Source organism: Anguilla anguilla, chromosome 1, assembly GCF_013347855.1.
Source record: "Anguilla anguilla isolate fAngAng1 chromosome 1, fAngAng1.pri, whole genome shotgun sequence".
NCBI classification, from domain to species: domain Eukaryota; kingdom Metazoa; phylum Chordata; class Actinopteri; order Anguilliformes; family Anguillidae; genus Anguilla; species Anguilla anguilla.
Window position 1 is genome coordinate 63,514,304 of NC_049201.1, and position 23,485 is coordinate 63,537,788.

The 23,485-nt window shown below is 41.5% G+C and overlaps 1 protein-coding gene across 6 annotated transcripts in view; it reads right to left on the reverse strand.

The window, feature by feature from the left end:
• The window catches only part of mpp6a (membrane protein, palmitoylated 6a (MAGUK p55 subfamily member 6)), a 32,580-nt gene extending 9,740 nt beyond the window's left edge, over window positions 1-22,840 (reverse strand). The window contains exons 1-5 of one of the 6 annotated variants that reach the window (XM_035414391.1): window positions 22,734-22,840; window positions 16,702-16,786; window positions 15,082-15,174; window positions 12,297-12,422; window positions 1,569-1,687 (exon numbers count right to left, since the gene is read on the reverse strand). In XM_035414391.1, coding sequence (XP_035270282.1) covers window positions 1,569-1,687; window positions 12,297-12,327 — 150 coding nt within the window. In that variant the 5' untranslated portion in view covers window positions 12,328-12,422; window positions 15,082-15,174; window positions 16,702-16,786; window positions 22,734-22,840. Of the gene's footprint in view, window positions 1-1,568; window positions 1,688-12,296; window positions 12,423-13,838; window positions 14,434-15,081; window positions 15,175-16,701; window positions 16,787-22,733 lie in introns of those variants that run through there. The other 5 variants (XM_035414402.1, XM_035414422.1, XM_035414432.1 and 2 more) reach the window with 5 other exon arrangements.
• Between the last annotated feature and the right edge of the window lie 645 nt (window positions 22,841-23,485).

Genomic DNA, 23,485 nt, shown 5'->3' on the forward strand with positions numbered 1-23,485 from the left:
TTAGCATTTTGCTGTTTCTTTCTGAAAATGTATGAACTGACATTGATTTTGTACTGATATCAATTCATTTTACTTTAATTAGGCCTGGTAATGTTTTGAATAGTTATTGTTTACACTTTTCAACTAGAAGAAATATATGCATTTCTATGCTCAGCAATGTTTGTGCATTTTAACATACTTAACTGAAGAACCTTCTACAGTGCATGTTACATTCTATCCAGCGATACTGACTTTATATTTCATATTATTTGCAACTCTCCCACCCCAAATAAACATGAATTTCACTGTCCATTTAGCACCTTTTAGCAGACACCTGCATGCATAGACACCGATCCAACGATGTCAGCAGAAGGTTCTCTCCGCTCCCTGGCAATGTGTATCAAAAGAAGAGAGACTATGCTGGCAAATCCGGCATTCACCCATAATGCCTTCTGCCTTGTGAAGATAGCTAGAGAAAGTCCATCCATGAATAAGGAAAATGGCAAAATGGCACTCCTGGTGGGTTTTCTGAAGCACCGCTCCAGAGCATTTTCCCCCCTCACTCACTCACAGACTCAAGGGAATTCAGTAAAGGCCTGGCTGGGCCAGTGTCCACCCAGTGGGCTTCAGTGGGTCTTGAATGGAAAACAAATTATACGTTTGAAAGAGCGGTTTTGGCTTGCTGCCTACAGTAGGCTAGGATTGTGGAGGGCTGCATACAAACCAATGGCATGGTATAATTTAGACCAAGGTATGAATAAGACCGTGGAGAGAAAACTTGTGTTGAATTAGGGATGCAATGTCAATTTAAGAGAAAACCACTTTCTTTGCCATAACACTTGATGTGGAAATGGTGTATTTGGGGAAAATTGGTGCCAAAAGCGACCATCTTCCTGTTTATGTCTATCTTTAGATGTTTGTGCTCCAAAATCTTGTCTGAAAATTAAAAGGCACAAGGCAACACAATTTTCTCAAAATGCCCACAGCTGAAGTAAACATATCTTTCCAAGTTATATTCAGCCTAAGAGTTGGGTGATTTTGGTCCTAGGAACATCAAATTAAAAGTTTTATTTTCTATTTTAAAAGTTTACTTTAAATAACAAAGGGGGGCTGATGTATTTAAATGTTAAATGACTAACATTTGGATTCAGAACACTAAAGCTGATATTTATGCGCTCTCTGGGACTTGATTGAGTCAGTTTCAAATCACTTTGGGAGCAGAAAAAACTGCGGATATACTCTCTCTTCTTTGTTTCAAATGACGCCATGTTTTGAAGTTGTAACATCTATGTTAAAAGTAATTTCACTGTGGCCCAATCTGTCAGTACATCTGTTCCTGAACAATTTGAGCTGCTGATCTTTGATGTTATTATAAATCAGAATTCACATATCTCTGTTCTGCACTGAGCCGCTGTGCTTCTTGTTCATGGAAGAATTCCAGTATATTTTAGTCAGAGAAAACGTATTTTGAATCAGCAGCTGCTGAAACAGTAGGAATGAGGTTAGGTCCCTTACATAAAATGGAAAAACCAAGAGATCCTGTGGAGGATAGCGCAGGGCAGCAGGGGGAATGATGAATTCTGGGATACCTTAGCTAGGGAGCGGACAATGGGGCTCTCCATGATGCCCCTTAGGAAGATGAGGTCGATGTCTTTGGCACCTGTGGCGGTAGGCAGGTCACTCAGGTTGTCCAGGACCTGCTGCATGGCTGCGGAAGACACAAAGATGTATATACACTACTGCAGAAAAACAAACTTGTAACCACATAGGACACAGGGATAACCAAAATGCAGTGAGTAAGAACCAGTAGTTCATATTCAATGCTGTGTAAATACTTGGCATGTAGCCAAAAAACATATTTATTTTTGGCTCAGCCAAAATATGAAATAGCCTATTTACTGAATGCACAATCTATGAAGGTCCTTTCAATTACAGGCTACATTCTTATTTATCATTCTGATAATAAAAGGCATTTACATCTGAATTTATGTAACACTGAAGAGTGATCACTGCCAAATCACAAAATTGTGCAAGTGAAAATGTTAATTTAGCCAATATTTCCTAAGTTCAGTTGGTAGCAGGGGCATTCTTAACAGCAATACTGATCACATACAACATATGTGCTTGGTCACATGCACACTTAGACCTGGCTCAGCCTCACTGGTCTTTCAGGAGAGACGGTTATGACAGAATTTAGGAGGAACAGTGTCAGTGCGATAAACCAGCAGGGTCAAGTTTCACACCAGATGGAGGGACCAAAATTCAATGACAAAATGTCATATGAGAACTCATTCTGGCATGCTACAATCCAAGATTGTGTTTCATTCACACCCATCAGAGCACAGGAAACATGAAAAGTACACACTGCATGATTCCCAAGATGTAATGTCCAATCCAGCAAAATTCATGCAGCTGGTCTCTCAGCTTTGAAATTTACAGTTCAGTGGTGTTGAAAATGACATTATCTTAAAGCAAGAACACTCTACTGTACTGCATTTCATTCAGCTAGTGTTCTCAAAAAACAGGCAAATTAAAAGGCAAACCAGACCAGGCATGACACATGGACAGACAGCTGAATGAATGTACTTATTTTTTTGGTTTTGCTGTGGGCCTGTCACCATCTTCTATGTCCTATTTTTGTAGAACACTAAAAGCGCCACCTTTGGCTAACTTCCAAAGTCAAGGAGAGGTAGGTCCAGGTCAATTCAAAACACTTTTGGAGTGCATCATCACAGATTTTAATGAGATTTGGCATGTGGAGTTGTACAAGAAACCCCTGGAGCGGAAATTAAACTGGTCTCGACTCGTTAATCTGGGTTAACGAAGTTTGGGCCAATTAGTGCGACTCCATGACTTTGATTTATCATATCTACATTATAGGTGATATACAAAATTATATAAGAACCTTTTTCCTATCAAAGTTCACAAGCTCTATGTTTAAAAAAAAAAAAAATACAATGGTGACCCAAAAATTTAAAGCAGAGTTGAGTGAATATAATCTTGAAAGTTGATCTGCAAAAAACCTTTAGAAATGGACTGAATTTTCACCAAAGTGAGGTCATAATATGATCAGCACCTCCAGAAAGCTTGGTCTTCAGTTTTTGAGTGGTTGCCGAGATACTATTTACCTGAAGTATCACAAGGTTTCGTATCACTAACTCCTTACAGTGTTTTACAGCTTTCATCCAGTCTCAACTGACAAAGATTATGTCAGACCCTTTTCAGCACACTCAGAAAGCAGGGCTGAAAGGGCTGGCTCACTTCAGAAATCACTCGACCTTACGTTGTGGTTGCACGTGATGATGATAATTTGCGGCTGAGTGGTGTTGAAGAGACAAATGCACTGGAGAACTGAAGTGTCGGCATCCTCATTGCACACAATCCCATACCAATCTGATGCAATTGTGATTGACCACCAAAATATGCTAGTGATGGCTGAACCAGATACAGCAACATGACAGACATGCACAAAGTCAAGCAGAGACATAATCCTCACATCAAAGACTCTGAAGGAAAAAGTAAGGGGGTAACCAACTATGATCCTGGAGATCTACACTACATATCCAAAATTATGTGGACACCTGAATATCACACCCATATGTATCTGTAACATCTCATTACAAAACCATGGGATTCATATTACGTGGATCACAACTAATGTGGAGTTGGACACCCCCACCCCCCTTGGAACATAGCTGTGGGAAATTGCTTCCATTCAGTCACAACAGCATTAGTGAGGTTGGGCACTGATGTTGGGCATTAGGCGTGACAGTTGGCATTCCAATTCAGCCCAAGGTGTTTGATGTGGTAGAGGTCAGGGCTCTATGTAGGCCAGTCAAGTTCTTTCCCACAAAGCTCAGTAAACCATTTCTCTATGGACTTTGCTTTGTGCACAGGGGCATTGTCATGCTGAAACAGGAAAGAGCCTTCCCCTAACTGTTACCACAAAGTTGGAAGCACACAATTCTCCAGAATGTCATTGTATGCTGTAGAATTAACATTTTCCTTCACAAGAACTAAGCCTAAAACCAGGCAAAACAGCCAGATCAGACCATTATTCCTCCTCCACCAAACTTTACAGTTGCCTCTATTCAGGCCAATACAGTTGCCACTATGCATTTCATCAAACCCAGATTCATCCATCAGACTGCCAGATAGTGAAGCCTGATTCATCACTCCAGAAAGTGCATTTACACTGCTCCAGAGTCAAATGGTGGTGTGCTTTATATCACTCTAGCCGATGCTTGGCATTGTGCATGGTGATCTTAGGCTTGTGTACGGGTGCTTGGCCATAGAAACACATTTCATGAAGCTCTTGACATACAGTTCTTCTGCTGACATTGTTTCCAGAGGTAGTTTGTAACTCTGCAGTGAGTGTTGCAACCAAGGAAAGATGATTTTTAAGAGCTACATACTTCAGCACTCGGCGGTCCTGTTTTGCGAGCGTGTGGCCTACTTCTTCGAGGCTGAGCCGTTGTTGCTCCAATATGTTTCCACTTCACAATAATATCACTTGCAGTTCACAAGAGAAGCTCTAGCAGGGCAGAAATTTGAGAAACTGACTTCTTGGAAAGGTGTCATCGTATGACAGTGCCATATTTAAATTCACAGAGCTCTTCAGTATTACCCATTCTACAGACACTGTTTGTCAATGGAAACTGCATGGCTGTATGCTTAATTTTATGAACCTGTTAGCAATGGGTGTGGCCAAATAGCCAAAACCAAATTAGAAGGGGTGTTCACATACTTTTGGAAATGCGGTGTACCATCCTGTAGGTTTTAATTTCAACCCTAATTTGACACACCTTTAGCAGCTCAGTGAGATCTTAGCTGTTGTGCTTTCTTCGGGTTAGAGTGAAAACATGGATGGAAGATCTCCAGGAACCGGGTTGGTTACCACTGTGCTAGGGAATTTTTTATTTTGCCAAGTTATTTTATTTCACCCCCATTTTTGAAAGCAGTTTCAGTTGGACTGCTTGTCCTCTCTCTGATTGGATGATGACTTCTGCTCTCCCTGAGTGGATGAGGCTTCGTTTGGTTTGCAATGGCTCAGTTTGCATTAAGAACTGGCTGGATTTGGGCTTCACTTGAAGCGATTTTGCCTTGAGACTGACACGGACCAAATCGAATTTGAAAGTTTTGAAGATCTCTTAGCGTTTTGCTTTTCTGTAATTTCTTCATCATTCGTTGCATTTCAACATCTAGTGGGTGTCCAGGGTACCTTTCAAAACCATTTTTGCTTTACTTTCTCATATTTTGTTTTGGTTGTTTTTGCTGAGTGCCACTTTTTGGAAGTTCCTTGCGATCCTTTGTTGTTGTTTGATGGAACAAAATAGAACCCACTTCTTAACAAGAAGGGCCCATCAAGAAGGTAGTGCATTCTAATTTTGCATTTGCCTATGTCTGTCAGCACTAATCATTAACAGCTGTCCAACAACATTGTTGTTAGCCTATATCTCCCAGATTATCCATCCAAGACAAGATTAATTTCAGTTTTGGGGTTCTTTTAAGACCAAATCAGCGTGCCAAATCTCATTAAAATCTGTGACAATGCGGTTAAAAAGTGTGCTGAATTGCCCCAGGCTTATCCATACACCATTAACCTAGAATGTTTCACAATTGTCATCTTGAAAAAAACTCAAATTAACCAAAGTTAGGCAAATTCATCCTCGGATTTATAATGAAAAGTTCAGTGCATCGTTCAGAGGCCGAAAGGCTAATCGTGTAACGGGCCATCCGGCCATGAAATTGCTCACTGTTGATTCAGACTGCTTTCAACCTGAGCTTTTTTTATTTTCACATTTGTGCTGAAAAAAAAAACTTATACAAATGCAACTGCAGTCCAATTTGGATGATAAGCAGGCAAGTGCACTGCAATATATAGGAATGCAATTATACATCCTACAGCGAGTCTAGATGAGTTGAATCCCCTTTTCTGATCAAATATTTTATACTCTTACATTTTCAGTATGTACTTAAATGCAAGGAAACCCCTTAACATGGAAATCCACAGGTATAACGATTGTATATGCTCCTACATGAATACCTGATATTGCATTACTGATTTTATTGATTTATTTATTTTTTAATCAGTAAGACAGAAAAGTACAAGTACTTCCAATTTACCATGGTACTTATCAGGTCACAAAAAATAAGATTGTAAGGCAAAACCCTGTCATGACCTTTAGCAGTTTTGATTACTATTGCAGCTCTCCATTTTCTCAGAGTCCTGTGCCTAGCACACACAATAGCCCATTAGCCCTTAGCTCAGAGATGAATAAGGCCTATTAGTTTGAAGTGTTTTGGTTTTTCAATTTCAGTGAAGAAAACACTCGAGACATTTCCAGTTTCCTCTTTGCCAGATTTGGAGCTATGATAATACCAGTTTAACATATATATATATAAAATGTCATAAGCTGTTGCATACTAGATCAGGCAGATAATGATCGCCCAGTATGGGGACATACAGTATTAAACTCACAAGATATGAAGTCAATACCCAATGCATTAGTCAAAGACAGCTTCCAACCAATTTAGCCCATGTAGTTAGGTAATGAGGGCATTTTGGTCAGTTTATTTGACAGTAGCACTGCAGTGACATGTTCTCTTCTGTACACCATTTCAGAACGCCCAGAGGTAGGGCTCTCATTCCGTAATGTAGCACGTGTGCATGCGTGGGTGCATCTCAAATCTGGTCTAAAATGCATCAGCCAGTTCTTTCTTGATTTCCAAGAACATAATCTAATGCTGAAATAAAGGAGGTGCACTCTATCAAGTGACTGAACTGGTTTGTGTGACTAATTATTAGCTGTTTTTGAAGTCACAGCAGAACACGTAAGCACTATCACTTCTGGTAGTTAGAATGTGGCAAAAGTGTGACTACAGGTTCAGTAAATGTATTGAATAGGCGGGGCACAGTCACTTTAGTAGTCAAAATCAGAGCAGAACATCAACCTCTTTCTCTGGTCCTTGATGGTTTGGAACACAGGTCCTAAGGCTCTGTTGCTTTTTGCTTAATAATCTGAAAAGTCTTCCTGATTCTGACATACTGTGTCCAAGCATGCAACACTTAAACAGGCAAGAGTGTGAAATCATTAGTAATGCACGGCAGCTGTGCCATTTAGGCTAAATCACTTTGAATAAAAAAAGACTGTGGGAAAATCTATTAAAAAGAAGAGCAGGGAATTCTCTCTCTCTCTCTCCTCTCTCCTTCTCTCTCCTTCTCTCTCCCCCTCTCTCCCCCAATTAATTAGCCACCACCCAATCGAGAACTCCCTTCAGAACAAATGGAGGGATTAAACATTGAGAACACCAAGAACACCAAGTTGAGAACAAAGAGCAAGCACTACATTTCATAGATGCCTTCACAGACATGTACATTACCCAAGAATGGCTTCAAAAATGTTCTGTACACTGCCCAAGAATGACTGTGCAAAGGATTTCACAAGATGCACTTTCCCCATTAACCTCAGAAAACAAAACAAACAATACCAAGGAGCAAGAAAGGTTTAAAGACTTAAGAACAAAAAACATTAGCCAACCTACTGACTGAACATTCCTGCACATGCAGGTACACACCTTAAATAATCCACAGGGTGCCATAGGTGCCACCCATGACTGATTCTCAACTAACAATGAATACGGAGTGATCCCTCATGCAGAGATTAAGGGGTTAGCTACATCTCACCAGATTCCCAAACAAAATCTTGCGCGGGACAGTTCATTTATGGTAACTGTAATGGGAACTGCATTGGATTTCCACATTTGAATTACACACAAGGGAAATGTAGTGTGGCAACAGCTGGGGCAGTGTACTGCAGAAAGCAACGAACGGCAATGAAAGTGTCCAATGAAAATCAGCCGCTGGTGTGTCAGGGCCCCAGAGCATCATGCGCAAGTTCCACACATTTACACACCAAGGTTGTGATGTCACACTCATGTCACGTGATGTGATGTCACATGTGACACGTCAGAGAGGTGTGTCTCTCTAAGCAATGGGAGTCACATGCTCACAACTGAGAAGTGCATAGAGCGATGGCTTAAATATGCATTCAACCATCCAAAAAACAAGCTAGCCAACTGGGTTGTTAGGTTGTTGTTCAGAAATATTTACCAATTCCAGCAAGAGGGCAATGAGCAACTAACTTCCTTATTTTGTGATGCCAATGCAGAATGTGTGTGAATACATAATTTTAAAAAAGGGTGCATTTTGTGAGAAAACTGGACAATAGTATTTCTCAGTGGATTTAAAGTCCCTCTGAAAATAAATGCAATCGCCCATGTTAATTATATAAAGCGATTGCAAGAAGGATAACGCTTTACAATGTCACAAGACCCATCTTATAACATGAATTAACGGTGTACAGATATATTAAGCATGAAATTAACTTTTCATTAGTTAGTAGTTAAATATATTCATGTATTATTTACATGATTGTTTATACATTTGCAATACAGGATAAACATGTAATTAGTTAACCATTAACAAATAATTAACTTTTTTAATCCAATATGAACCAGCATTAAATAATGCAGTTGTTAACATTAATTATGTACAAATACATTAACAGAGCAATATAGATAAACTTTTTCATTGTTAGTTAACTGCTACATTAGTTAATGCCAATTCACATTACCTTATTGTAAATGTTACCATGAGAAATATTTCCCTTGTTAACACTGTTCATGTTAAGTAGGTAAAAAAAAAAAAGGCTACCTGAAATTTCTCCACTTTGATATTCATTCTCAAACCAAGGTTGGAGCATATATAAATAAATTAGCCAATAAAATGTTCATATGAAAAAAAGGAAACAGTCTGGAAATCCCTTATCTGTTGAACCCCAAACAGAACAGCTACATCTGAAACGGTGACCTGCAAGTTCAGCGTGCTGAGAGGGGCAAAGAAGAGCTGCTGCCCTGCTGACCGGGTCAGCTCACGGTTAAAAACAGCCCAGTTAATGAGTGAGAGAAGCCTCAAAGAGACATCCACCGACAGGTGACCCACAATCAGGTCGCAAAGATAAGAATGTGCTTATGTCAATATTTGGAAAAAGGAGGCCTATTTGTTCATCCCACAGTTCACTAAACCACCACAATCTAGCAGTTTAACAAGCAATCTAACATTCCTCCGGCTTGATATTTTCTGCAAAGCAGCATGGCTCTCTCCAGCTGAACTTTACACTTTTGGAAAGCACCTGCTTAAGAGTGTATTGACCACAATGTCTGTTCAGAATAATCAAATAGTGTCAACTTTACAAGTATTATTGTGAAATTACTTTTACTGCAGGTTAACAAGTCCCAGCATGCTTTGGTGAACAGGTTATATTTTCCTGATGCCATCTTTCCTACTCCTGATCAGGTTCTCCTTCAACTCCACACTTTCCTGAAAGGTTTCAACATTACCCTTGGCAACGGGGCAGCAGTCTGGCACAGTGACAAATTAACTTTACTGGTTTAAATGTGTGAGGCCATTGCCACAGAGCAATTGATGGCATCCAATTTAATGCTGTTTGTTTTGATAAGTATGAAGTCTACATTTTTTATACATTATATATATATACATATATTGTAAAGTTGCCTTGAATAAAGGCATGTTCTACACTAAACAAAAGAATACTACACTTTTGGAGAATAGTTAGGAGTTCACATACCTTATTTACAAATCTCACTTCATTACTTCCACATTAACATTACAGTATAGCCAGTTCTAAGCTCAGACAATTACCACATTACCATACTGCCCTCACTAAGCTCATGCATCACATTACGGTACAGTGTAACTATAATAAATCAGCTTTTTTGCGCTGTCTAAAAAGCAAACTAAACAGACAGGGTTCCTCTCCGGATCAGGCTGCTTTGCCGTGAGCACTGTACACTCCAGCCCTCCGGTGTGAGCACTGAGAGAGAAACCGTTTATTTAAGTACACAAGCACTCGCCCGCCGGCTGATTCCTAGAAACTTCAGAGCTCAGAAATGGAAAATCATCTAATGAAAAACACAAGGTGCAACCAATATGCAATTAAATAACTGCGAACGCCAATCAAATAACTGCCAACACCACATTGTGTGTGGGTGGCACATAGGTTTTTGTATGTATATCTGCCACCCACAGATGTGGTGCACTGACATTTGCCCTTTCTAGAAATGTTAGACAAGAACTCATAAATATTTCAATTTTATGTCAATAACTTGGCTAACACTTTCCCAACTTCCTAAACATAAATCTTGGCTCAACCTTAACGCTAACCATTTTCCTCACCCTGACCCAAACCAAATCCTAATTTGAACCCTAAAACCTAATTCTAGCCTATGGATTTCCTTTAAATATCAGATCTTTTTATTAGGATTGAAGGAAAACAACTCCAATATCGCAAATCCGCATCGCAAAATTAAATAAAGACAAAGAAAAGGGTGTGAAGTAGACTAATTTATTCAGTAAAGTATTTCACTGAAAAAATCCATATAAGGCTGTATATGTCAGTATTACATCCCATTGGTTAAAAAACTGGATCATCCAAAAGACAAACCCTTGGCCTGCCTTTTACCAAGTCAGAAGATAATGCATCAAACATACTTAACACTAAATTACATAAAAGCCTCCACAACTATGTACAATATCAAAACTTTCAGTGTTTAGTCTGTCCACTGTTTGCCTTTTTTTCCAACAGCTGCAACTTGTTTTTTGATAGGAAATATGGAAGACGTAGTGATAAAAGTGGACAAAACTGGTAGATTTGATATTATATGTAGGATAGTGGGGGCTTTTCTGTCATTTACTTTTAAAATTTTGTCTCGAGCATTAAGGTCTGAAATTGAAAAAAATGCACTGAATAGGCTAACTGATTTGACTGGAAATTGAATAAACAAAAGGGTGGTCTCTGACTTTTTCACAGTATCGTATATTTCCTTTCAAAGTAACTGCCTGGAAGATTAAAAGTGCAAACACAATCTAGGATACTATCTTTAGGCTGAACTGGTCTTGCGTTAACAAGGTATTACTATTCTAGCCTATTCAAGAGGTAGACTTATAGTTACATACAAAAATGTCACATTGTCAACATGTCGAAACACATTATGCCTGTAAGTCATCAATAGCCTCTCTCTCGCAGCATAAATTCATTCTTTGTCAGCCAAAGTAAGTTGCAAAATAGCTTACAAGATTGCACAGGGGAGACTCACATTTTCTCCTAAGAGCTTCACACATTTTTGCTCTTAATTGTCACGCTCTCTCTCTTAATTGTTTTGGTCTGTAACCACTGTCAAATGTAAGAGACGGTTACCTTCATTTAGCACATTTGTTTTACACAATGCGTCATAAAATGGGCTTCAGGCACCCGAAATAAGTACTTGAGTAATCACAAGAATAATCAGCTTGTCGTGGTGTGGAGAAAATAATGAAACGTCGCAGCCCTAGCGAGCCCTGTACACTACCTCCCTCTGCTAGCATCAGCCTACTGACAGTTCTGCACTGATCGGCACGAGGGAAGATCAGAAGCTAGTGAAACAGCATCAAATAGCTCAAATAGAAAATTTTTTATTATGCACATTTCTTGGGCTTTTCAGCACTACCATTTGGTAGTCTGGAACGACACTGTAGTAGTTCCGGGTGCCCAAACTACTAATTTGCCTGCCCCTGTCTGAACCACAATTGCCTCAGGAGCAGTAGCAGATGAGCAGTAATGCAGAGGACAGACCTTCACGCTGCTCACCGCTGTCTCACGCAGTGTCTGGCAGTGACAAGTCCCTCACACTGCCAACCACAGGAGCCCAGCTCCAGAGCTCCCTGCTTCAGCTCACAAGCAAAGCCTCAGGAACCCAGCTGATCCCGGACAAGGGCTCCAATCAGGCTTTACAAGGCACGACTTTACCAGGCTTCACAAGTGACACGACAAGGGGACGAACAGGCAACAGGCCCCTTTAATGAGTCAGCAGACCAAACAGCACACGGCCACATGCTTACACATCATCACCCAGTAGCTAAAAGAGATCTGTCACAATAAGCGAGTTACAGCCGGCCCGCGGCCTCGACCGCTACCACCTTTAGAAGCAGTTTGTTAGAGGTCAAAACGTACAAGCTGATGCAGCTCATTCAAGGAAGGCCAGCGACATTCTTACTGTCAGTCACTGCGTGCGCCCCTCCCATCTGTCATTCACCATGGCCAAACTGATTCATCCAGCCAAACAGGGACAATTCACCGCACACACAGTGAGCGTATGGGCCGCATTCACATGTCCTTCCTCGAGCTAAATGCATTAATAAACCATATTTTAATCTGATTTGTTTCAGCCAGTAAGGGTCCTTCACCAGAGGAGCTTACCTGTGGTGGACTTGGCATTGGCCACAGTCATTTTCCCTATAGCACACAGGACAATCTCACAGCCGAGCCCAGAGACTCAAACAAGCAACGGCGTGGGCCTTCGACCGCACTGAAAAGAGGGTGCGCCTGCAGAGCGGGGAGAGCAGAGATCCCACATGAGTGAAGAGTCCCACAGTCAGCAGCGACACCCTTCCCTACGGCCTACGCCTGAAGCCGTCTTCCCTACACTGCCGCATTGTCGTGCTCAAAGTCCGGTTATTAGAGAACCAAATGCAAGTATCAAGCCACTAATGCTGTTCTGGAGATTTTTCCCCTCCTGCATTCAAGAGAAACCATAAAGCTGGTGCTACTTTTCACGACCAAGCTGAAAAAAAATACTTAAAAATTGAAAGCAACGAGAGAAATAAAATGGTTGTGGTTTTGTTAAAACATTGCTTTGAAAATATTGTTAGAGCAAGACAATCAGCACCTTTTACAAAGTTCTACTGTAAGTTCCGATTCCACTCTGACACTACACAGTAAGGCTATTCATTCCTTCCCTGCATGACAAACAACCTCATGTGTAACAAGAAACATAAAATGCTAAGTTGCTATGGAAAAGCTGGTCTGTTAAATCAATGCTAATGTAATGTAAAGAATTTCTCTGCTCAGAGAGCTCATATTTCGAGAAGGTTAATGCAATGAAGCAAGAGCTTTATTAATAACTCGCTCATTCAGAATGGTCTCAAAATTGGTCACAGTGATTTTACCAATTTCTGTGGTCAAAAGTAAATCAATAAAGCAAAATATATTCATGCTTTTCCTATAACCGATTCATATTTCTTAAAACCCATTCCCATGTAAAGTGTTTTTGCTATCGTGGCAGCGATTTCATAAACCAAACCCCAACCTCAAACTCAACCCCTACACACAACCGCAAAGCAAAACTATTCTCACTTCATAAGCTCCGCCTGTCTGTGCACCTGCTGCAAAACCCCCGCCCCTCTGCTCAGCTTTTCAATGATGCAGTGCCTTTAAGTTCCTCCCACTCTGTGCAGACTAACAAAGTCTTGGGGAACAATCTCCAGAGGGGAATGGGACATAACTCATACCACAAACAAACTACACCAAGTCAAACTGTTACACAGCCCATGTCAGCTACAAAATGTTAGCAGGTTAAGCCACAAATCTGAAGCAAAAATGACTTTTTTTTTTTTAGATTTTTTGATGGAGAAAGTGAGCACTGTTGCAAGCAATTGTGTAATAATCACATGACGGCCACCTTGTGAAGCAGAAAAAGGATAAGCATGGTGTGGCTCCAACACTTGCTCCGACCCAAAACTGATATGATCTTTAACACAATGTACCTTACAACATATAAGGTAAAGTTGGTCTCCACCTGTTATCAGGTCTGTAGGAACGTGGTCGTGACCAACGCTTTCCATGCACAATGCAAAATATCAGCATTGTGGATAAGCCATTGAAACCACCCAGCTATCCGCCAGCTCATAATTTGTAACACACACGTATAATACACATCATACTCTATTACCTTTACCTTACCTTTATCCTCTCTCTATCAGATCAGACCGCTCCAACACTCAGTTCCTTTAGCCTTAAGCATTTCTCTGAAAAAGGTTAAGTTCACAACAGTTCTATTTAGCAGCTATAGGACAGGATTAGACTATGAAGCCCAGGGACGGTACCGAGCAGCCCTGAGGACAGCAGGGTGAACTCAGATCCCTCAGAGCACGAGGATGGAGTGCTATTGTCCGCTCCACACAAACGCAGGCAGGGTGCAGGCTGTCCCGCCTCACACCGCGACAGCTTCCTGTGTGCCACGCAGGGTGGGAAATGAACACCAGCTACCAGCCAAATGCTGGTAAATTTTATCTGCGGCTGGTATGCTTATCTACTCTACCAGCCACTGTGGCAGGTAACCACCCATCACTTGGAGGTCCAGTTGTATCCTAAATATCTAGTTTCCTCAAAAACGGTGAAAATGGCTGGTAAATTTTGGGATGCACCAGCCACTGTGGCCAGTGGACAAAAAAAAAAAGTTTCCTGCCCTAGCGCCACACACAGGCAGGGAGGACCCTGGGAGTTCAGACCAGAGAGAGATGGGAACCCAGCTGTCTGTATGTGCCCAGTGCGGGAGACTGAAAGAAAGAGCGGGCTTGTTCCTCAGAGGATATTAAAATAACCAACTGTATACGGACATCCAAAACAAACACGCTCCACAAACAGTGAAGCAAGCTCCGTGCGGTGCCTCTCATGCAGGGCGACGGAAAACATTAACTTCACTGGGGGAAAAAGTGTTTAACAAGTGCTTTAGTCTTGTAACGAGACTTAAAATCTCAGTTTATCTCTCAAGTACAAAACAGCTTGTTTTCAAAGGCCACATTTTCTTATGAGATTGATTGGCAAATCTTGAAAAGAGTCAAACAGTCTCACCGCACTAGCAACAATTTCTCTTATTTAGCAAAAAAGTAACATTTTTAAAATCTTATTTCTATTCTATCTGTAATTTTATAAGAAAGACAAAATATTGCCAGTGAGGTGAGACAGTTTGACGCGCTTCAAGACCAAATTATTTGTTGAGATTGAGTTTCTTTGGCTTGAGCAGTGTTTATGAGAGAACTGTTAGAAACAGAGCTTTATTTGATTCCAACCCATCTCCCCTTATGTACAGGCCTTTATTGATAACATAACGGAGCCGTGTACGATTAGACTCTGAGCTCTGCCTTGGATTTGTTTGCTCAGGAAGCAGTGCTCAGCTCTATATGGCACGGGTTCCATGACTCACCTGAGGGACTGGACCTGATGCTTCAGGCTGATCCAAAGTCCAGCTCCCGTGGCCCACAGCTACGCCCCTCTCATCTGTCAGCTAACACTGAGCCTGCAGAGAGAGGACCGCTCATTAGGGTCGGGATGAACACAGTCAGACCGAGGGCCGCACACTGTAGCCCTGGGGCCCGCACTCTAATCTGTCGGGGGTGTGTATGCTTGGGTGTGGTTGCGGCAGGATTTGTGTGGCGCGTCTTGTGTGGCGCGTGTGGGTAGAGGAGATGTGTGTGCTAAGCCCAGCTGTCAGACATAGCACGGCATCACAGTGCGAGGTCATCATTTCCATGGCGACCCCATGAGCTGCTCACGCGCCCCGTGGGTGAGAGACAGAAAGAGGCTGAGGGCACAGTCCTTATAACCTGGCATCAGCTGTTCACTCAGGGGGTGAGTGCGTTTCCCACCCTTTGCACTGAAAAACTTGGCCTGGATCTCAGGCTCTCTGTGTCACACGGGCCAGAATCCTGCTGAACTGAATGAACCGGAGAATACAAAATACTGAGCAGCCACATTCCACACAGCCAGCCTGGGCTGAATACACAAAAACACTCAGGGACACATCTCGGTGAAGTTCACTTATGAAGGCAATTGTGCTTATCTCATTTTCAGACAGAAACCAGATTCATAAAGCACTAGCATCGAAGTCCCATGACATGTGAAGGAGAGAACTCCTACACACACACACACAATCACACTCTCTCATTGTGGCTCCACAGTGTGCTTGCAGACAGGGTGTGCCAGTCACTCCGGCCCTCGCCCACATGCCCACAGCAGTCCTGAATGCCCAGGATTCTCCTCTGGGCAAATGAAAAACAGCAGGAAATAATACGCAGAGACTGTGGATGAATGGTGCTTTCTGTGAGTCCTGCCTCGCCTTCAGCTTCTCTTCCACAGTGCTTCTGTCCTTGTCCCTCTCGCACCACCTCAGACTGCACCTGCCTGCCCCGCACAGCTCCCTCACCTTTCCCTCACTCCCTTCTACAACCTCCCACAAGCTCTGCGCCAATATAGCACACAATGCGCACAGCCAGACCGCTCCTCCTTACATCCTCTCACAGCCAGGGAATTAGGCAGGCCCAAGAGGATGGACAGCACAGACAGTGAAGACAATGTAGAGAGATTACTCATATTAGTCATCAGCTGACACTCGCAAACTCTGTTAATACATCCCGTCCCAGTGCAACTTTTTTGGGTATGGAAAGACTGTCTGCTTTTTCCATTTCTAACTGAGGGCGAAACGATTACCCTACTGCACTTTCAGTAAGAGTAACGAATGACTCATAACCACCTCTGACATCAAACACACTTCCACACTCACAATAACCCAGAATCGCCACTGCGCACCAGCCATGCCCAGCCTGAGGAAGGCTTCCTGAAGCCAAACAATGGTGTCACACACAGAACAAGCGAGTCAAAAACAAAAACAAAAGGGACACCAGTGAATGCACCCATACAGCGTGGAGGAGGCGCACGCACAGTGTCTCTTTGTGAAATGAAAACCAAAGTCAGGTCTACTCATTTAGATCAAATTTAAAAAAACTGATTTTGCTGTCAAAGAATGTGTGTGAGGCTTGTACTGTACCGCAGAGAATTCTCCATGAAAGTCATTCCCAAATCAAATTAAGCACTCATGGAATGGGCCCGTGCTGTCGAGTCCCTGGGGCAATCTGTAAAAAACAAGGATCCCAAAACCTTAGTTTCACAAGATAATCAGATAATCATGCCAACTGTACAGCTTCGCAAAAAATAAAATTAATTTTTAAAAATAAAAACAAGAAAAGAACAACAAAACAAAGCACTTTAACAGGAGTGAGTAATTGAGCCAAGAAAATCCTTATGGGGAAGAGGGGGCCCCCAATCACAGTCCCTGCCTAAATTACACCAGGTGACCACACTGCCCCAGGCCATAATTTAACCCCAGACATTACGGAAGCCTCATCAGCAACCCACAAACCCAGCAGGCTGCATTTCTCCTGCATTCTCTCCTTCCCTGCTCCAGCACTCGTTCTGTCCATCTCCTCCTTTAACTATATCCCCGTTTTATTCCAATTAGCGAGCTCAAAATTACAGCTTCCCCACAGACAGGGCAGCGCAGTGGCACTTATGCTCCAACAAAACAGCGAATCAGCTTGCGCCGAGCGGTTTGTGCTCGGACGGCTTTGGCACCCTAATTCTTCTCAGCCTGATCACCATGAAATTACTGCAGCGGCAACAGGACGCGTGGGAAATGGAGGACCACACGCAAAGCGCTCCGGGAGCAGCAGCACCACAGACGTCCAGTCCTCCGGCTCTTTACACGCACCACTCCAAATCCTTTACTCGGAGCACAAAAGATGGCAAATTAGCATAAGAACATCATGCCTCCCTCCTTTACTGATACATAATGCTGCACGGAGTAACTGATCTCGCTAGTCTATGGATTAACAATAGAGTAAATGCAGCAAATAGGATAATCTTTTTTTGTGTGATGATTTTAGTACATGTGTTGCACTGATCCCAAAATGGGGGAGTTCAATACAATTCTGGAACAGGCACATTTGGGTTAGCTTTTACTGTAAGAGTGCAGGAAGATACAACAGCAAAATACAACAGCAATCAGGTGCATGTGCTGTGTGAACCAAGCTCAGGATTAAGGACAAGGTCACCAACAGCCCAGATTTTCTGGCCTGAAGAAAAGCCTCAGAACTGGTACACTGAAATGAGTTTCCCTCAAGAAAATCATTTGTTTCCATCTGTTCCGACTGAAGGTCCTCCACTGTAAACTGGCGGAAGCCTACACTCCACGCAGTTCAAGACCTTTTTCCAGACAATGCGTGTCACACAAGACCTTAACATAGAGCCCTTTGTTCGATTCAATGCAATACCTAGCCTGTAGGCCAAGCATGACCCATGAGTCTATTGTCCAGTTACATTTGTTTGCAATGAAAATGCACTGAGCTGGCTAGTTTTGCAGTTGTGCAGGCCAATGCAGTTCTATTAGATTGTGTGTCATCATAATTGCCAGGAAAATACATCTTCATAAGCTAGCTAATACTTGAACATTGGTTAATACTGATGTAGCCTAATAGCTAGCTGCCAATATACCATTACAAATATATATATTTTTCCAGGGAAATGATGTGTAACAGATAATAGGTTAACGTCCAACAGGACATTAGGGGTTCCAGGCAATTTTTTTCTGCCCCAGTTTTGCAGTTCTGTAGACTCGTTCTGTTATACAAAATGGAGGGGCCAATTTTGCATGTGCCTTGTATTGTTAATAGATTGGACCATAACCACACTCAGTAAAAACGAACAAACACCTTGCAGATTCTAAAGGGATTCACCCAAGTGGAAGTGGTGAGTTTAAGTGTGTACTTTTTAAGAAATTGGAGCACAGGCCCAAGTTTTATCCAGAGAGCACCCAATGCACTGAGCACCTGCAGAGAATGAGCGCAAACAGATTTCATGGCTGAGGAGAGATTGCTCCACGCGTGAACCGGTAGTATTTGAGTATGAGCTGAAGCGTGAGCAGACAGGTTTAAGAGTGGGCCTAAATAATGTGCAGAAGCAGGGGAGGTATGGTGGTGCAAGCAGTTTTCGACTCGAGTTCTGGCACTAATACAACGCCATAAGTCTCCGGGCCAAATTTTATCAGTATGCCATACGACACTCTTCTTGAACAATCTTCACACTGAAGCTCAGTTCAGTCACTGGCCATTTGTACCTGGCTGTGCAGTGATCAGCAGCCTCTAGTGTGTTTATGTGTCTCTGGATGAGACACGTTTCAGACATGCAGGCAGGGAGCAGGAAGTGCATTTCCCAGAACCACGTTGAACGCCCTCACTAGTCATCCTCAGCACTACATCTCCTCCCTTTCCCGTCCTCACGCCATCTAGATCACTGCAACAACAGAGCCTCATATCCCCTCAATATTACAAAACAGATTACAATCATAAATCCCTTCTGTGATCTGAAACAAGAGACAGGCCATGGACAAATGTTAATGGCTACAATGTGATTAGCACTTCCCTGTTATTTCATATTGCAAATACACAGGCTACAGCAGTCAGTCCCAACGGGTGACCAACTTCTGAACAACATGAGATTAACGGTTGTCAGAGACTAGCTAAAAGACAGGTAAGATTTGGGCACAAGTTCAGACCTGAGAACACCAAGGCCAAAGCCCACAATTTCTAGAAACAGACCTCAACTTTCCATTTTTCCAACTTTTCCAAGTTAACCATATATAGCCATATATGAAAAAGACATATAGAATCTAATGTTAAGTCACATACAGGTGAGTGAATATCTAGCCAACAATCTGCCTCAAGCAGCAGCCATCAGTTTGAGAAACCAGGCCTAATAGGCACCATTCTGTGAAAAGGGAACATCCAGCAGCAAAGCAGTGATCCTGGAGGTCATGAATATCAAAGACAGTGAAGGGAAACTGAAGCTTGCCGTGAGAGGAGGACCTTCAAAAGGGTGTTTTCTGAACAGACCAGTGTGGGCTGCAAATTCACTCGAACCCTCACAAAAAAGCTAAAAGCTATCCCGTCAAAGCCAAAGCTCTTGGAGATGACATCCTTTCAAAAAGACGAAAAATACTGAATTGCACTGTAAAAGGCCAACGTTTAAAGCTCTGTAATTTTTCAAAATTCAAGTCAGAAGAATAAAAAAATGAAGAATGAAAAAAGATTAAAAGACCTGGGGTCCCAGTGTGCATTGGGTACCTTTTTTTTATTCCACAGAACACATATTTTACTTTTCATGCAGTGAAATGCGTGCATTAACGACATCAAGCCTCTACAGTGCTCCTATTTTAGAAGCATTTGCTCCTGAAAATTGATGTGTGCTAACTACAAAAATACTTTAAGAGCACATGTACTAACTGAAATGCATTAGCGTGTTCCTAAATTTGGGAGCACAAATGCTCCTTGGAAAAAATGTTAACGTGGATCCCTGAACATAGCTGATGACTGCACCCTGTCCTTTGTATCAGCCAGGTTCCATGCTAGGGGCTGGTAGAGGAACTGTGAATAACACCGCCCATTCATTCTGGGGCAATTTGTCTGAACAGGACAATTTACATAGGACATTTTACATAAGAAAAACACAAATGAATATTCCCCAACTGAGAACAAGTATTTACATTTCTCAGTGCAAGATCTTCACTCAAACCTGTCAAATCACTCAAGAGAGAGGGGGTAGCCTGTCAGAACAATCAGCTGAATGTGTTCAAGCTGTCTGAGAAATAACTTCAGTTTCAACATTTCCCTTACAGAATTCATATACCTGTCAAATGTTAAGCTGCAATCAATATTCCAATATTTGACTGTTGAAGACTGTAAATCCTAGTCACCATAACTTAGCACCATTTGAAGTGAAGGGAATGAAAAGATAGAGAATTTGACTTTTGTAATGGACTTTATATCTAACAAGGTAATCCACAATTATTGTACAATAAACTAGGACTGTAGCCTACATGGCATTGTATATATTCATGTTAGGAACTATATGCAAAAAATATAAAGAAGTCGGAGTAATTACAGCTTCCAACAGAATACTGGTTCTAGCGAAGTTGAACACTGTCACTCACCACATTCACCTTGTAAACTTAAAATAGTTCCTGTCCCAAAGTAGCCTCCTAAATATCTCTTTGTACCATTTTATCACACAGGAAAAGGAGGAATGTCCATAATGAAATGCCGAGACACATCATTGGCCAATTTAATAATACTGAAACTCCAATTTGATGGGTTAAAATTTGACTGAACTACATAATGTTTAAATTACCATTGTTTCATATGGTAAATGCTCTCAGCACCACTGAGGTATGTAGGTGGGAAACCCACTGTTCATACAAGTCACATTTACAAAGTTGTAACTGAACAGTTATAAGTGGAACATGACTGAGCAGATGTGGCTTGAAGTTTTGTTCTGAAACTCGTACCTTTTGTTGTTTTCCCTTCTAAATGCACACACTTAAAGGAAGGGGGGAATACAAAGCATTTCTGCTAAGTTACCAAGTGGTTATATCTCATGCATTATGAAGAACCAAGAACATGTATCTTTCATGACCTGGTTTCCTAGAGGGCTTCTAAAGTTTCACCAGAGACCTTCGTAAATTTTGTCGCTCTATTCATATTCTTGTGTAAAACTTTTTTTCTTTTTTTGGGTGGGGGCCTCAGACAAGAATTCAGTTCTTCCAAAAAATCTGTCTGTGGTTTCATAAGCCAGTTTAACAGCATCAGGAAAACAATATGATCCTATTCTGAACTCAAAGACAGTGATTCTTTCCTCCCAAACCCTTACTTGCACCACACTCTGCATTTAAATAAGGATGCAGTGAGGTAATGACATAATCCTACAAACAATGTTTGTTTAATGACTTTTAAAACAGCTCAAAGACGAGAAAGTAGTGATTATTTAAAACCAATACGACGACCGACCTCCTTTCTAGAAACTTTCTGCCTAGAAAACTATATCAGGAAAGACAGGCGTCCAGTGAAAAAGGATTTTCCTCATTACGCTATACTTAATTATACTTAAAAGTTGTCGATTAGGCTGTCGTTTTACTATCGGCGTTTCCCACAACGGGTCGCAATCAACGCATACTTTTCATGCAAAAGACCGAGTATAATCTGTGTTACAAATAACGCTACATGGCTAGAATCCAAGACACTAGCTAAAGAAATGATTGCCACTTCCAGGAACATCAACGCGGTGCACTAACGTCAGGCATGCTGCTGAACGCATGTTGCTTTCAAGTGTTAGTTAACTCGTCACAACGTTAGCTACCTAGCATAGTGTTGGCTACAAATGCTTGACAAACTAATTTTGTAATATCTGACAAGATAGGTTTTTGATGTAGCCATCTAGAGAACTAAAAACAAAACTTGAATGTTTATGTTGTATTGATGTCTTGACTTCTCAGTAGCTAAAATGCGTCAGCAACTTTGGAGAAGTAGCTACTTAGCTAACACACAGTAACTTACAACACCATTAGATACGTTCAGCTCTTCAATTTTGCTTAGCAATCTAGCTGATGTGCTAATGCTAATGATCGGTGACTTGCGCACACGCGTCCTATCCCGACGTGTACCCAGCAGTCAACGAACCGTCCAAACGGATCTACGCTCAATTTAACGGCCACTGACAACACAATTAAATCAAACGACGCAAGAAACTAAGTTATAATCAGACCTTAGGCTTAGTATTGTCCGGTACTTCGATACACGTGCGGCCATTTTTGTTTCCCCATTCAACCATACGACATAGCTTGCTACACACATGGAGTGAGAAGCTAGCTACATGAACCTTCGCTTTTGCTAGTGTTGCCTTCAAACACACTTGCTATTTAAGGAAGAGACAAAAGGAGTGTATGGACAATCTGACCACTAAGCCGGCAAATTGCAATAGTTAACTAGCTAGCAAGGTGTAGACTGCTAGCTCGGTAGTTCACAACCAACACATTGCTGAAGCAAAGCTTATTATGACTAGCTAACGTTAGCTAGCAAGAGTGGAAAGCTTTCAATTAGAATAGCCGTCCACACAGCCACCGTCTTCCAAAAGCCGTTTGATCTCATTCAACGAAACTGCCAAATTGTTTTTAAATGAAAAATGAATGCTTACCTAACGTAATATCCTATGGTCTGTATTGTCCCGGTTAGACATTCAAACATCCACTGAATGTCCTCGCTGCCGGAGCACGCGCGACAACTATACACGCAAGCTGCCAATCAAGTAAGTAAGCCTTGCCCTCACGATGACGTATGTGAGTGTAGCGTGATTATAATCCCCTTCTATTTGGTAAATGCTTGTAATCGTGTTACTATCGTCCCCTGGATGTTGCAGATTCATTGTTTTCGTATGATAATAAACAAAGAAATTAAGTTTAATTAGCAGTATCTGTTTTACACAAATACGTCGTACAGGTTTTCAATTTGTTGCAATGGTACCGATGTACAAACTACAATCTGCTTGGTGTTTTGCGTGCTCTTTAATCTCTCAAAAAATAACATTACAGTAATGCATATTTATCATTGAAATGAATTAAGTTCATTTGCATGTTTTGGTCCACTTCTACCACATGTATCCAATTACAGGGGTATGTATGGATCAAGATATGATTTTTTCAGTCAAATGAATTGCAAATGAATAGTCTCGAAATCCAGTATTAATATGTACCACCTGACCCACTGATGTTAGACATTATTAGTCTACATTTTTTCTATGCTGAAGGCACAGAAAAGGTAACACATGAAAAATATTAATTATTTGTGAGGTACATTTGTTTTTATATACATTATTGATTTGTGCATTGTGCATAATCCCAGTCAATACAGGGATTTTCAACCCTGTACAGTAAGTTATACTATAAGATA